At 39.0% G+C, this 17,445-nt stretch overlaps 1 protein-coding gene across 1 annotated transcript in view; it reads left to right on the top strand.

Annotated features, from left to right (window-relative positions):
- The window catches only part of LOC101111805 (N-deacetylase and N-sulfotransferase 3), a 177,600-nt gene that overhangs the window by 70,247 nt on the left and 89,908 nt on the right, over positions 1-17,445 (top strand). Inside the window, exon 4 of the mRNA XM_042251120.2 lies at positions 9,245-9,399. Coding sequence (XP_042107054.1) covers positions 9,245-9,399 — 155 coding nt within the window. The remainder of the gene's footprint in view (positions 1-9,244; positions 9,400-17,445) is intronic.

Raw genomic sequence — 17,445 nt, 5'->3', positions numbered from 1 at the left:
TGTGTCATCATGCTATCTTATTTACTATAACTCTATAGTTGATACTAACTGGTTCAGTTCAGTCACTCAGTCATGTCCGACTCTTTGCAACCCCATAGACTGCAGCACTCCAGGCTTCCCTGTGCATCACCAACTCCGAGAGCTTGCTCAAACTCATGTCCATCGAATTGGTGATGCCATCCAAACATCTCATCTTCTGTCGTCCCCTCCTCCTCCTGCCTTCAATCTTTCCCAGCGTCAGGATCTTTTCCAGTGAGTCAGTTCTTTGCATCAGGTGGCCAAATCATCAAAGCTGATACTAATATCTGCTATTTAAATCCTCTAAGTTTGTTCATCGTCTTCAAGATTGCCTTGGCACTTCTGGGCCTTTGCCTTTTTATATAAATTTTAAAGTAGCTTACCAGATCCACAAAGATCCTCACTAGAATTTTCATGTTATTGTTGCTGTTGTTGTTGCTGTCCAGTCACTAAATCCTGTCCTACTCTTTGCAACCCCAGGGACTGTAGCATGCCTGGTTCCTCTGTCCTCGACTTCTCCCAGAGATTGCTCAAATTCATGTCAACTGAGTCAATGATACTGTCTGAATCATCTTATCCTCTGTTGTCCCATTGTCCTTTTGCCTTCAATCTTTCCCAGCATCAGGGTCTTTTCCAGTGAGTCAGCTCTTCACATCAGGTGGCCAAAGTATTGTAGCTTCCACTTCAGCAACAGTTCTTCCAACGAATATTCAAGGTTGATTTCCTTTAGTACTGACCAGTTTGATCTCCTTGCAGTCCAAGGGACTCTCAAGAGGCTTCTGTAGTACTGCAGTTCAAAAGCATCAGTTCTTCGGCACTCAGCCCTCTTCTGGTCCAACTCTCACATCCATACATGACTACTGGGAAAACCATAGCTTTGACTACAAAGACCTTTGTTGGCGAGTGATGTCTCTGCTTTTTATTACGCTGTTTCTCTGCTTTCCTTCCAAGAAGCAAGCATCTTTTAATTTCATGGCTGCAGTCACTGTCCATAGCAATTTTGGAACCCAAGAAAGGAAAGTCTCACTGCTTCTGCTTTTTCCCCATCTGTTTGTGATGAAATGATGGAATCGGATGCCCTGATATTAGTTTTTTAATGTTGAGTTTCAGGCCAGGTTTTTCACTCTTCTCTTTCACCCTCATCAAGAGGATTTTTAGTTCTTCTTCACTTTCTGCCATCAAAAGGCATCATTTGCATATCTGAGGTGGAAGTATTTCTCCTGGTAGTCTTGATTCCAGCTTGTGATTCATCCAGCCCAGCATTTCACATGAAGTACTCTGCATAGAACTTAAATAAGCAGGGTGATAATATACAGCTTCGTCACCCTATAGAATTTTTATTTAAATTACATTAAATCTATTAATTAATTTGGGGAGAATTGTTGTACTAAACATTGAGTCTTCCTATGCTTGAACATATTTGTGCCCAGTGTATGCTCAGTCATGTCTGACTCTCTGCCACCCCAAGGACTGTGGCCTGCCAGGCTCCTCTGTCCATGGAATTTTCCAGGCAAGAATACTGGAGTGGGTCACCAGTTCCTACATCAAGGGATCTTTCTGACCCAGGGATCAAACCCGAGACTCTTGCGTCTCCTGCGTTGGCAGGTGAATTCTTTACTTACTGGGAAGAACTCATATTTAGGTCCTCGTTAATTATACTTGACAAAACTTTGTTATTTTTCTATTTATTCCTTGATGGAGTTTTTTGATGCAGTAGTTAATGGTGTCTTTTTTAAAGTTTTTTTCCCCATTTCTCTGTTAATAGTATGTAAAAATAAAATTGATTTTGTGTACTGATATTAATATTCAGCAGGCTTGCTATACTCACTTATTAATTCTATACTTTCAAGATTCTTTTGGATTTTCTACCTATTCAATCATACAATTTTTGGATAGTAAAAATCTTATTTCTTCCTTTCTGAGCTTTATGAAATTTTTTTCTTTTCCTTGCCTCCTACATTAGCTTGGATGTCCAGTAAATATTAAACAAACATGGTGATAACAACACTCATGTTCTGTTCCTGACCGCAGGGGAAACCCTTAAGTAGTTTTGTTCCTGTTCTTGAGGGGAATTCTTTCAATAGACAATTTCATAGAAAGTCTTTATTAGCTTAAGGAAGATCCCTTCTGTTCCTAGATTGCTAAATCTATGGATGTTGAATGTACTTTATTTATAAATTATCTGTTGTCATTCCTCACTAAAATGATCACTCTACAAACACTTTATTGCTGTAATACCAGCAAGTAGAACAGTGCCTATTGAAAAAAAAATGAATAAAGGATTGGGTGAAAATAAAATTACTTTCTTTTCATCATTAGTATTTATAAGGAACAAGGTCAGAGAATAAAATTTGACCATGTTGTGTTGTGAAAGAAAATCACTCTAAACATTGAGAATAACTAAAAACTTCCTTCCCAAACATAATAGAAATACAAGAAAACATCCCTGGCAACTAAATTTTTTTTGTCCAATGCTGATATTAAAGACCGACTCTAGCCAGTTGCTCTCCTTCATTTCTGTTTCTGAGAGACTCGCCTCCTTCCTTACTTGGGTTCTCCCAAACAGCTCACAGTACGTGTGTCCTCTCTCTAAGCCAAGGAGAGTAGATAGAACACAGGAGGAAGCTAAGGAGAAAGCAGAACAGAGTTTTGTATAAGATCTGAAAGCTCCCACAACACTTAGTTAGGGTTGTCTAAAACCAGTAAAATCAGTTTTCAATGGGAACAGATATAAAAGTTAATCATCTGAATCCTTTGAAGACTGGATATTGTAAAGTCTAATTGAATTACATTGTCTTCCTTTCTAAATGAGTAACTCCTTTTTCTGTTAAAAATTCTATTTTATTCAGTCTTGAAGGGAAGAAGAAAAACAGCACCCTCATACTAGTAAGTTTTACTTTAGGAAAGGGTTTCATCTTATTTGGTTTACTTTTGTTTTTGAAAGACTTGTGCATTTTGTAAAAAATAAAGAGATGAAAGAATAAAAATTATAGTTCCCTTTTAGTGAGCAACACCATATTCTAGGTACTTAAGTAAGCACTTTTCATGTAACTTTTCATTGAATTCTAGGAGTTAAAGAATGTATTATCTTGTTTTCTAGATGATAACATAGAATCTTAGTGGGGCCCAAGGTTATATAGCTAGTTAAGTGTAAAAAAACAAAATACTCTTAACTTTTAGTCAGAGCCCAAGTCTTATGTATTAGGAAAAAATGGATTTTTATCATTTAATTGGCAATCCTTGATTAAGGAAGCTGAATGGCAAAAGGTGCCTTCCCCTTATCTATAGGTTCTTTAGGTTTGTATATTTTTCCAGATCACCAAGAACCAATCAGTTCAGTTTAGTCGCTCAGTCGTGCCCAACTCTTTTCAACCCCATGGACTGCAGCACACCAGGCCTCCCTGTCTATCACCAACTCCCAGAGTTTACTCAAATTCATGTCCATTGAGTCAGTGATACCATCCAACCATCTTATCCTCTGTCATCCCCTTCTCCTCCCACCTTCAGTCTTTCCCACCATCAGGGTCTTTTCAGACGAGTCAGTTCTTCAAATCAGGTAGCCAGAGTACTGCAGTTTCAGCTTCAGCATCAGTCCTTCCAGTGTATATTCAGGACTGATCTCCTTTAGGATGGACTGGTTGGATCTCCTTGCAGTCCGAGGGACTCTCAAGAGTCTTCTCCAAAACCACAGTTCAAAAGCATCAATTCTTCAGCACTCAGCTTTCTTTATAGTCCAACTCTCTCATCCATATATGACTACTGGAAAAACCATAGCTTTGACTAGATGGACCTTTGTTGGCAAAGTAATGTCTCTGCTTTTTAATAAGCTATCTGCTGCTGCTGCTGCTAAGTCACTTCAGTCGTGTCCGACTCTGTGTGACCCCATAGACGGCAGCCCACCAGGTTCCCCCATCCCTGGGATTCTCCAGGCAAGATCACTGGAGTGGGTTGCCATTTCCTTCTCCAATGCATGAAAGTGAAAAGAGAAAGTGAAGTCGCTCAGTCGTGTCCAACTCTCAGTGACCCCATGGACTGCAGTCTACCAGGCTCCTCCATCCATGGGATTTTCCAGGCAGGAGTACTGGAGTGGGGTGCCATTGCCTTCTCCGAATAAGCTATCTAGGTTGGTCATAACTTTTCTTCCAAGGAGCAAGTGCCTTTTAATTTCATGGCTGCAGTCACCATCTGAAATAGTGTTACAGATGAGAACCAATAGTGTTTGTAAATTTTAATTATATCAGAGAATCACTTAACTATGTGAAGAGAAAAGTTATATAAATTAGTAAATGTACATCTTATCTCTAAACTCCACATTTAGTCCATGAATGTTGTTAAGGGCCCTGAATTTGGAGTTGTGTAATTTGGGTTAGAATTAAGATTCTGAATTCAGGTTCTATCCCATATTTCCATTGACTTGTGGCAAGTTACATCACATCTCCAAATATCAATTTCCTTATCGGTAAAATGGAGTTAGTGGCTTTGAGCACAGAGTTCTAGTGAGAATTAAATGAGACAATACTTGAAAAACAGTTAAGATAGTCTCAATCAATGATAGTTTTTAATATAGTATCAGAGTAGGAAATACTACAGAAAAAATATGGAAGAGACACGTTACTTAAATAGATATATAATAAAATAATAATTTACATTAATTGTAAGATTTCAGTGTAGTTTTATAACAACCTAAGAAATGACACTTCAAATTGAGGAATTTGACTTGAGTTCTTCTCTCTCCAGTTCTGACAAAAGTTGGTAAAGTGGAGAAATACAGGAGTGACAAGAAGCCAGGATAATCAAACCATGAATATGTTTCAACTGTTTTATATCATGACGTTTGAAGTATTAGGCAACAGATACTTATTCTCAATATAATTAATTCTGATGTAAAACATCCCCAAAGTAGAATTAAAAGAAATCAGATAAGGAAGAGCTGTAAAGAAAAAAGGAAGGGCCTACAGTTATGACTGCTATGAATTTACATAAGCCTATCAGAGGGGCCCTCTATGACATTCAGAAAAGGACAACAAATAACTGAGCAGTCTTTTAAAGAATTCTGAAATCTGTTGAACTGTCCTCATATGTAAACTTTGAGTAAAGGCCAACTAGAAAAATGAATAAAGAGGAGAGAAGGAAAAAGAGAGGGAAAGGTAGGAACTATAGGAGACAGAAGTGAAGTGAAGTCGCTCAGTCGTGTCCGACTCTTTGTGACCCCGTGGACTGTAGCCCACCAGGCTCCTCTGTCCATGGGATTCTTCAGGCAAGAATACTGGAGTGGGGTGCCATTGCCTTCTCCAGGGGAATCTTAGCAACTCAGGGATCGAACCCAGGTCTCCCGCATTGCAGGCAGATGCTTTAACCTCTGAGCTACCAAGAGAATAGAGCTTAAAAGTAGTTGGAGGGGTGACTTTATTCATAAACCAGGAAATCTCAGCTCACTTTTCCCAGAGGAGGTGGAAATCAGCAATGAACTGATTACTAGGAAACCCCAAAAGAAATCTACTTGTTTTCAGTATGCTAAAGTAAAACTGCAACAAGTAATTGACTTGTAACCTTAACTAATCGGGTGTCCTGAGGACATACAAAATGCTAAGCAAGAGGAGAGCATATAAGTAGAGACATTTAACTTCAGGGAAACCAAAAGAATCATCCTTACGTCAGAAAAAAACAAAAACAAAAACGTATTTAAGCATCACCAGTCACACTTAACAAATATCTCTTTACCAGGGCCACCTTATTTATTACCTAAAAGGCAGCAGGACACAAGACTCTGCCATGACTGGGGTCATCAGATTTCTATGCCCCTGACTGTATCTTCCTATTCTTTTTCATTCCTTTCTAGAAGGCTTCCCAGAGCTTAGAAGCCCCAAGAATGCCTGGTGTGGGTGACTCATTGATCAAGCAATTACTTAATATAATGGCTTGATCAGTTCTTAAATTCTTTAATACAATGTCCCCTCTGTCACATAACACTCTGGTGAGCCTCCACCCCCCATAAAGAAAAGAAAAAAAGAAAAAACTCTAGGAGACACATAGAAGATGTAAGAACAGGAGCAAGAAATACAGGACGGAAGGGCATGGGCATTTTAAATTACCCAGTATGTGCCTGGACTATGCAGACACTTTCTGACAAAAAGAATAAAATAGGTTTTGCTGTCCATATTTTTGCCTACATGAACACCAACATTAAAGGGGTTATATGACTTCCCCACAGCCACACATCTCAAACGTGTTGGAACCTAGAAATAAACTAAAAAGCTTCTAACTCCAAAGGCTGTACTTGTTCAACTCCACTGACATGAGTAACAAGAGTAACATGAGTAGCATGCTAAAGAGAATAAAATAAGGGGACTAAAACAGATTCGATTTACATATGCCCTTTACAGAGAGAGCAACAGTTCCCTCACATCAGCAGAGCACTTAAGCACGTGAAAGTGAAATTGAAGACTGTCCTTGTTGAAAGATTATGTTATTACACCCATTCTATATCCCTAAGCCTGTTCCTCCTGCATACATCAGAACAACCATGCAGCCTCGTACTACATCTTTGCCTTTGGTCTCTTTCATTGCCCAATAAATCATAAGATCTAACTGATCCTTTTCCTGCCAGTAGGCGCTACCTTAATTCTTTCGGAAAATTAAATCATAGAAGGGTGGTAACATGCAGTAGGCTTGATTGGCTGTGCAGGAGAAGTAGTCTGTCCACCCTCATTAGCCTCTAGAGACCCATCAGAAAGTGAAGTCACTCAGTCGTGTCCGACTCTTTGTGACCCCGTGGACTGTAGCCTACCAGGCTCCTCCGTCCATGGGATTGATTCTCCAGGCAAGAATACTGGAGTGGGTTGCCATTTCCTTCTCCAGAGGGTCTCCCCAACCCAGGGATCAAACCCAGGTCTCCCGCATTGGAGGCAGATGCTTTAACCTCTGAGCCACCAGAGAAGAACCAGTCAGATAAGAACTGCTATTGAAAATATGAGGACATTTTTCTCCATGTAGAAGGGACATCATTTGAAGAATCTACCATTCTAGGACCTTATTGCATTGAGTGTCATTGCTGAAATTAAAGTGTGACTGTATAATTTCGTGATGATTAATATCATCTTATGAGATGTCAGGACAGACACCTTACACTGCTCTCATTTATGCTTTAGTAAAGAATCTCTGCCTGGAGAAGCATAAAAAGAGACCCCTACTCCTTCATATAAATTAGAGAACTGCATCATTTCCCACACTCAACTAAACTGCAGATCAGAGAAAATGAAGGAAGTAAAATAAGCCCAAATATGAAATTCAGAAGAACAACAAAGCTGACTCTCAAGGAAATAGAAGTATTTTGATGGAAAGTTTGCTTCCAAGAACTTGAAAGAAAGGACAAGCATGACGAACATGGGTTCCACCAAGGAGCACAGTGATTCTTGGGTTGTTTTACGATGATTTCATTTCTCATCTTCTTTCCATCACCATCTTTCTTTTTTTTCTTTCCTTCAGTTTTCTCTAGTTTTTTCAATAACAATTCCCACATTTCCCTTTTTCTCCCTTTTATGCATTAGTATAAAAGGCAGAGGAAACAGATCAAATTGCCAACATCTGTCGGATCATCAAAAAAGCAAGAGAGTCCCAGAAAAACATCTATTTCTGCTTTGCTAACTATACCAAAAGCCTTTGACTGTGTGGATGACAATAAACTGTTGAAAATTCTGAAAGAGATGGGAATACCAGACCACCTGACTTGCCTCTTGAGAAACCTATATACAGGTCAGGAAGCAACAGTCAGAACTGGACACGGAACAACAGACTGGTTCTAAATAGGAAAAGGAGTACGTCAAGGCTGTATATTGTCACCCTGCTGATTTAACTTATATGCAGAGTACATCATGAGAAACGCTGAGCTGGAAGAAGCACAAGCTGGAATCTAGATTGCCGGGAGAAATATCAATAACCTCAGATATGCAGATGATACCACCCTTATGGCAGAAAGGGAAGAAGAACTAAAGAGCCTCTTGATGAAAGTGAAAGAGAGTGAAAAAGTTGGCTTAAAACTCAACATTCAGAAAACTAAGATCATGGCATCTGGTCCCATCACTTCATGGCAAATAGATGGGGAAACAGGGGAAACAGTGGCTGACTTTATTTTGGGGGGCTCCCAAATCACTGCAGATGGTGATTGCAGCCATGAAATTAAAAGACACTTACTCCTTGGAAGGAAAGTTATGACCAACCTAGACAGCATATTAAAAAGCAGAGACATTTCTTTGTCAACAAAGGTCCGTCTGGTCAAGGCTATGGTTTTTCCAGTGGTCATGTATGGATGTGAGAGTTGTACTGTAAAGAAAGCTGAGCACCAAAGAATTGATGCTTTTGAACTGTGGTGTTGGAGAAGACTCTTGAGAGTCCCTTGGACTGCAAGGAGATCCAACCAGTCCATCCTAAAGGAGATCAGTCCTGGGTGGTCATTGGAAGGACTGATGTTGAAGCTGAAACTCCAATATTTTGGCCACCTGATGCGAAGAGCTGACTCATTTGAAAAGACCATGATGTTGGGAAAGATTGAAGGCAGGAGGAGAAGGGGATGACAGAGGATGAGATGGCTGGCTGGCAACACTGACTCAAAGAACATGGGTAAACTCCAGGAGTTGGTGATGCACACAGGGAGGCCTGGCATGCTGCAGTACACAGGGTCACAAAGTGTTGGGTACGACTGAGCGACTGAACTGAACTTATTCACAAATGTAAGGAGTAACCCAGATAAATTATGGAATTATTTTGTTGGTAATGTTGTGTTACAACCCATGTCAGAGTGATCTAAATACTATTAGAGCTCCACAACACATTTCCCACTCATATTCCCTGAACTGCATTTCCCGCTTATCCTCCATTTCTCTCCAAACTTAAATTATACAAAGATCCTAAAAGTTAAAAATTCCAAAGTCCTTTGGAATGATTGTGTATTTCCTTCTTACACCGATTTTATATGCATGTCTCATGTTTTAAAACTTTAAAAAAGAGTTGTATCACAGTCTCTGGTTGTTCCCCAAGTAACAGATTTTCCTTTGTTACTTCATGTTCAAAGTTTTACATGTATGTAAGATCGTATAAATGGTATCTTCTAAATGCATATGTAAGATTACATAATTGGATGGACAGATGGACAGATATTCATACGGATGAACAGGCAATCAGTGTAGCTGAAATTAACTGAATAATCTTTTCCCTCTTCCCTACGCCCTAGGAACTGAAGAGGAAGATGAAGGGGATGACCATCTTTTGGGGTCTGTTGATGAGTTCTGGTGGTTTCCACATATGTGGAGCCATATGCAGCCCCACCTCTTCCATAATGAGTCATCTTTGGTGGAACAGATGATTCTCAACAAAAAGTTTGCCTTAGTAAGTAACTCACTTTGAACTAAAGTGCACAGACTACTAAAATGACTGGCTTTTTATATTGAGAACATCTGAGGTTGGGGGCACACTGGCACTTTTTAAGCAGGCATTTCTGTGTGATAGTCGGAAACACTTGGTATTGTAGCCTTTCAGTATGTGACTTTTGAATTTGTATTGGATGCTCATCACTATGCTTAATGTTTTGAGGGGTCTAATTTAAAAGGAAATTTTCAGGACACTCACCGGACTCAGCTACATGACATTACGGTCAGAGCTCATAAAATATGGTTCCCATCCAGAAAGAGCTTTCAGCTGCACTGAGAAGACAAAATACACACATAAAACAAATCTCCACTTAGAAAACAAACGTAGTTACCAAAGGAGATGGCGGAGGGACAAAAAAGGAATTGGGGGTTAGCAGATACAAACTACTACATATAAAACAGATAAACAATGAGGTCTTTCTGTATAGCACAGGAAACTATATTTGATATCCTGTAATAAACCATAATAGAAAAGAATACAAAATGAATATATATACACACACATACATATAGATATATAATTGAATTGTTTTACTGTAACAGAAGCTAGCACGACACTGTAAATCAACTATAGTTCAGTTTTTAAAAAATAGTCTTCAGTAAAATGAGATATTCCTGGACCTAGTGCCAAACTGTATAGACATAAAATCCACCATTCAGAGAAGTAAGTGTCATTGAGAGTACCCAGGGAAATGTTGTGTAAATAGGATTTTAGGTACATTCTGAAATAAGAATAAGATTTAAGTGTCAGGGAGAATTTGGAGTTAAATGAGGGAGACACAGGTAGGAGGTGTTCGCTGGCAGGCGGTAATGAAATCGCAATTTGGAAAGGCAAGAGGAATGGGAAGAAAACCATTTCAAAGACATCAAATACATATAACACAGGGAAGGAAGATTCATTTGACTGAGCAAGATACACTGTTTTATAACCAAGAGGATTCTGATCCTGGACAGGAAAATTTATAGTTAAAGTTCTAATAAGTGCAGTACATGGGAAAATGTGCTTGTGATGAGTAGAGATGGTATAGAGAGGTTAACAAACCAACGCAGCATGTTTGGGGTGGGACGCTGTTTATCTTTGTATTATTCTGATGGGCACACAAACATGTGGAGGGGGTCCAGACAAGTAACTCCTTACTGAACCAACATTCTCCTTCCTGGGCAGAGAGTACACTGGGGCAAGGACTGTGTTCTGTCTCTCACAGTTCCCAGTTCATCAACATACTCAGTGAATATTTGTAGTATGAACAACTAAAGCGGCAGAAATTACCTCTCGAAAAGCAAGTGAAGTGTAACATATCTTTACTTATTACAGCATTTTTCTTATTTGCAAGCCCCAAAATTTATATTACACTGTTCATAGATTATGTTGTTAATAAATCTAAACCCATCAGATCATATTTCTAGGTTCAGTTCAGTTGCTCAGTCATGTCCTACTCTGCGGCCCCATGGACTGCAGCATGCCAGGCTTCCCTGTCCATCACCAATTCCTGGAGCCTACTCAAACTCATGTCCATCACGTCAGTGATGCCATCCAACCATCTCATCCTCTGTTGTCTCCTTCTTCTCCCACCTTCAATCTTTCCCAGCATCAGGGTTTTCTCCAATGAGTCAGTTCTTCGTATCAGGTGGCCAAAGTATTGGAGTTTCAGCTTCAGCATCAGTGCTTGTAATGAATATTCACAACTGATTTCCTTTAGGATAGACTGGTGGGATCTCCTTGCAGTCCAAGGGACTCTCAAGAGTCTTCTCCAACACCACAGTTCAAAAGCATCAATTCTTCAGTGCTCAGCTTTCTTTACAGTCCGACTCTCACATCCATACATGACTACGGGAAAAACCATAGTTTGACTAGATGGACCTTTGTTAGCAAAATAATATCTCTGCTTTTTAATATGCTATCTAGGTTGGTCATAGCTTTTCTTCCAAGGAGCAATCGTCTTTTAATTCCATAGCTGCAGTCACCATCTGCAGTGATTTGGGAGCCCCCCAAAATAAAGTTTGTCACTGTTTCCACTGTTTCCCCATCTATTTGCCATGAAGTGATGGGACCAGATGCCATGATCTTTGTTTTCTGAATGTTGAGCTTTAAGCCAACTTTTTCACTTTCCTCTTTCACTTTCATCAAGAGGCTCTATAGTTCCTCTTCACTTTCTGCCATAAGGGTGGTGTCATCTGCATATCTGAGGTTATTGATATTTCTCCCGGCAATCTAGATTCCAGCTTGTGCTTCATCCAGCCCAGCATTTCTCATGATGTACTCTGCATATAAGTTTAATAAGCAGGGTGACAATATACAGCCTTGACGTACTCCTTTCCCTATTTGGAACCTGTCTGTTCTATTGCTTCTTGACCTGCATACAGATTTCTAAGGAGGCAGGTCAGGTGGTCAGGTATTCCCATCTCTTTCAGAATTTTCCACAGTTCATTGTGATCCACACAGTCCAAGGCTTTGGCATAGTCAATAAAGCAGAAATAGATGTTTTTATGGAATTCTCTTGCTCTTTCCCACAGTCCGACAGATGTTGGTAATTTGATCTCTGGTTCCTCTGCTTTTTCTAAATCCAGCTTGAACATCTGAATGTTCACAGTTCATGCATTGTTGAAGCCTGGCTTGGAGAATTTTGAACATTAGTTTACTATTGTGTGAGATGAATGCAATTGAGCAGTAGTTTGAGCATTCTTTGGCATTTTCTTTCTTTGGGTTCAGAATGAATTCTGACCTTTTCCAGTCCTGTGGCCACTGCTGAGCATTCCAAATTTGCTAGCATTTTGAGTGCAGCACCTTCACAGCATCATCTTTAGGATCTGAAATAACTCAACTGGAATTCCATCACCTCCACTAGCTTTGTTCATAGTGATGCTTCCTAAGGCCCACCTGACTTCACATTCCAGGATGTCTGGTTCTAGGTGAGTGATCACACCATCGTGATTATCTGGGTCATGAAGATCTTTTTTGTATAGTTGTTCTGTATTCTTGTCACCTCTTAATATCTTCTGCTTCTGTTAGGTCCATACCATTTCTCTCCTTTACTGAGCCCATCTTTGCATGAAATGTTCCCTTGGTATCTCTTAATTTTCTTGAAGAGATCTCTAGTCCTTCCCATTCTATTGTTTTCCTCTATTTCTTTGCATTGTTTGCTGAGAAAGGCTTTCTTATCTCTCCTTGCTATTCTTTGGAACTCTGCATTCAAATGGGTATATCTTTCCTTTTCTCCTTTGCTTTTCTTTTCACAGCTATTTGTAAGGCCTCTTCAGACAACCATTTTGCCTTTTTGTTTTTCTTTTTCTTGGGGCTGGTCTTGATCCCTATCTCCTGTACAGTATCGCAAACCTCCATCCATAGTTTTCAGGCACTCTATCTATCAGAATCTATCCCTTGAATCTATTTGTCCCTTCCACTGTATAACCGTAAGGGATTTAATTTAGGTCATACCTGAATGGTTTAGCAGTTTTCCCCACTTTCTTCAATTTAAGTTTGAATTTGGCAATAAGGAGTTCATGATCTGAACCACAGTCAGCTGCAGGTCTTGTTTTTGCTGACTGTATAGAGCTTCTCCATCTTTGGCTGCAAAGAATATACATGCTAATATTATGGTTATACTTAAATGTACATACTTGAAAGTACATATAGTAAGAACAGACATGTACAGGAGTTATACATACTTTTTGGAATTCTCAACTTGAAATGATCATGAATTGAAAGAATAATTCAAATTTGAAATTTGGTCATTCTTAACCTCACATGTTAAACAGAGGACAGTTCTTAAAAATGCCATTCCTGGTTTCAGATTGACAACCCAAAATATGGTCTTGAGGCAGCAGAGAATGTTCATAAAATTTTAATGAAACACAGAACCAATTGGCTTTTTTGTCAGGAGAAGACAGACATAAAAAGAGACTGGATCCAGGATCAGTCAGTCCCTCCTGGGTAATACAACATGAAAGAGAACAGAAGCTTTTAGTGATTAGTATATAACACACAGTGGAGAACTGCTGTTGTTTCTATTATCATTATATTCAGTATCATAAAACTGCCATCTTCAGTTTTTGCCTAGGTTTCTGTGTTTAGAGTGACAGGTAAGAGGGACAAAGATCCTCAAGTTTAGAAGCTTATTTTATACTGGGAAGACATTGGTTCATGTAAATTCTACATTTTCTAGTATGTGTTCTCTAATGCCCACTAAGGCATTAGTCACAAAGCTGCTTTGCTGTTAAATTTAAAGATGCAATAAGAAAAGTTCAAGGGTTTTATTTTTTATATATATTCTATATTATTTCCTTAAATTCTTACAGAAGCTCTGCACTGTAGGCATACTTATTCTCACACCATGAAGAAGAAAACTGAAAAGTCAGAGAAATGACAGTGACCCACTCATGGTGATAAAGCTCCCTAGTGGTAGAATTTAAAAAGGGCCGACTGAAAACCAGAAATCCTCTTTTATTTTTAAACTGCATAAATTGTGATTCCAAGCTTCCTCACTAGCCTCCTAAACCAATTCACAGGTGTAATTCTAGATTTCTCTTTTGCCTGGTAACCCAAGGGGGTATCTGGGACTTCTGCTAACATCAGGGAAATTGAGAACTAGAGGTGAAATTCATAGGGCAACATTTCCCTTAGGTTCCCAAATGCTCCTTGAGATAGGCAGAGTTTATAACATGGTGGGAAGGAAGACAAACAGCTGAGTCAGGGGAACTTTCCACATGACTGAACGGCCTTTATCACATATAGACACAGCTTGGGTGTGTGTGCTTGGTCATGTCCAACTCTTTGCGACACCATGGACTGTAGCCCACCAGGTTCCTATGTCCATGGAATTTTCCAGGCAAGAATACTGGAGTGGGTTGCCATTCCCTATTCCAGGGGATCTTCCCAACCCAGGGATCAAACCTACATCCCTTTCCTCTCCTGTACTGGCAGGCTGATTGTTTACCAACTGCACGACCTTGGAAGCCCCATCATGTCTACTTTACAGCCCCATACAGAGTCTACTTTATCTTTTATTTAGTTCAGTGGCACTTTTTATTTATTTATTTTTAATTGAAGGATGATTGCTTTACAGTATTATGTTGGTTTCTACCAAACATCAACATGAATCAGCCATAAGTTTACCCATGTCCCTTCCCACTTCAACATCTCTTCCACCTTCCTCCCCATCCCACCCCTCTAGGTTGATACCAAGCCCCAGTTTGAGTTCCCTGAGTCCTATAGCAAATTCCCATCAGCTGTCTATTTTACACATGGTAATATATGTTTCCATGTTACTCTCTCCATACATCCCGCCCTCTACTTCCTCTGCTTCTGGCCATGTCCATAAGTCTGCTCTCTATGTCTGTGTCTCCACTGCTGCTAGATACAGAGTCGACTTTAATTCAAAGAAACTGTTCTGGAGGAAATTCTGCCTCAATTCTCCACTCACTAGATGGAACAAGCGGTATTGTGCTAATATTGCATTTGGAAATTGGGTCACACTCTGCTTTTGTCCACCAGCTTGGAAGCTCTAAATTTAAAGAGGAGCATGAATGTTTCGCAGTGAAGGAACTGAAAGCACACACAAGGAAGCCACTGGGCGTTCAAACAAGACTAGACACCATGGGTAAAATTTAACATGCACAGGAGTTAGCGAGAGGACATTTAAATTCTTTTCCAACTAAGCGAATCTGAGACTATGATGTAAGACTGTTTGATTGGATCCTCTCTGTCACCATCTACAGCCAAACACTTGCGATTTTCATTGAGTTTTAGCAAACACATCTTATCTATTAATCCTTCGGCACAATATAGACACTTCTGTCTCACAAGGGAATTTGATGTCCATTTTAATTTAGCTTTGAAAGCTCTGTCTAATTGCTCACTATGGAAGGTCAACCAAATCCTCTAAGCAAACTTGCATTTGATGATTGCAGCCATCAGGAAATACAGCTTTAGACATTGATTAGAAAATATTTTTAGTTATCAAATATGGGATAATTCAGGTACTAAGATGAAATTTCAATAGGGGATTTTTCTGAAAGGTACCATTTCTGAGGCAAAGATTAATTGTAACATTAATTACTGACCTACAACACAGTAGAAATATCTTATATAGGTTTTTAAATTGGATAAAATTCCATTAGAAAAATAAAATAACTTACTGCATTTAAACATCAAAAGAATCATCAGTGTATGTACTCTCAACTGGAAACTTGGATTTAAATTTTAGTGAATTATGGTAGTTTAACTTTTAGAGATAAAATAATCAGTAGAAATTTTTATCATAGAACTCGTTACCAATATCAGTGATACCTAGCACTGTTACAGACAATACTTTTAAAAGTGGTAGTTGTAAAACAATGTTCCAGATCCTGAAAACAAAATCTTATCCAGGATTATACATTTTGATTGCATTATCATTATTCTTTCACATAGTGTCCTTTCCCCCCCTATTTTCCAAGTTCAGCAGAACCTGCTAATAATTTACATTATCTGAAATATCTAGTGTCCATTATGCAACTTCTTAGGCTAGTGAGCACATTAACTTTTCTAAAATGGAAATAAAGATTACAGTATCAAAATGTAATTTAAAATATATTGAAAGACTTGCTGGCTTAAGGAATATATAACAATCTTTTAATTAGTTTGCTTGCCAGCTAGAGAATGAATGAATTTTATCATTTTCACTTCAGTGAAGCACTTTCTAAAAAAGGACATTAGGTTGTCATTTTAATGATATTGAAAACAAAGTGTAATTCTAATTATCCTAGTAGAAACAGAGTTTAAATCAGAATTCACAAAGTCAGCTCTGAGCTGGTAGATTGCTTCTGGACCAATGGAACCAGCAGAGTTTAAGAAAGCCAATAGCCATTATTCAATACAAGATGACCAAGATGGTGAAATATATAATTTATTTCATGAAAAGAATGGCTGGAAGAACTTGGAGAGGGCAAGACAAAGAAGGGGAGAGCAAGGGATATATTATCAGGGTTAATATTCACATAAAAGTACTGGTATGGCCATGCCAGTTATTACAGTATTGAAAATGTCAATACCCCCAGTACTACCTTAGACCTTCCCCATACATGTTCCAAGCCTCCCAACTACTCAGCAACTCAAAGGGCCTGGCTCATAGTCACCAACATCCAGCTTCAGCTCTACAGCTGGCACCAGGTCTGACCAATAGTGGACGGCATGTTGACTCGTAAAAATTTTGAGTGTTAACCCTGAATAAGATCAATCCATCAATGAAAGTAAAATCTATACAACTGCTAACTTTGTGTCTATTTTCACCTTTTTTGTACCTCCCCCTTCGAGTTCCCAGTTATTCAGTAGTTTCTGTGAGTTTTCTTTTGTACTATTCCTGCTCCATCTCAAACTTCCCTTCTCCACACCACTTCCAAATGTTTTTATCCCATACCTGGATCACTGCAGCAGCATCCAAACTAGTCTCCCCAACTCCATTCTTTTCCTTTAATTTATGCTCAGAGAGGGAAAGCTGTGCAACTTGAAATTCTATTATTCTGTTTTCCCTGCGTGAAACAGAACCTTGCATTTCAGTGAGAAAGGTTCTTGGCTCTCCAGAGGAAATGTAAGAAGAGAACATTTCGAGCTCCAGATAGCGACCAGACATTGAACTTGGTGTACTCCATGCATCCTCAATTCATCCAGACACCTGTGAACCTAGTTATTCCCGTATTTAAAATGCAAAAAGTGAGCTTCAGAGAGTGTATGTAATTTTCTTAAAATCACACAGCCAGTGAAAATTGGGGAAAGGGTTTGATCTCAGGCCAGTCAAGATCCAGAGCCCACATAACCAGCATGGTTTGTGTAACTGAACGTTGCCCGTGCCATTGATACTGTTATTGATTGCTATTACAAAAACCTCATGACTGGAATGTTACTATTTCTCTGAAGAGTTATATTTAATTTAAACCAATTCAGAATATTAGAATCTGGATTTTTACAATGTTTTTCTTTTAATTGCTGTTTATATGATTTATGTAATTTCTTCTGTTTGTGCAGCCATCA

This window comes from Ovis aries, chromosome 6, assembly GCF_016772045.2.
Source record: "Ovis aries strain OAR_USU_Benz2616 breed Rambouillet chromosome 6, ARS-UI_Ramb_v3.0, whole genome shotgun sequence".
In the NCBI taxonomy this organism is placed as follows: Eukaryota; Metazoa; Chordata; class Mammalia; order Artiodactyla; family Bovidae; genus Ovis; species Ovis aries.
This window is presented reverse-complemented; position numbering and strand designations above follow the sequence as displayed.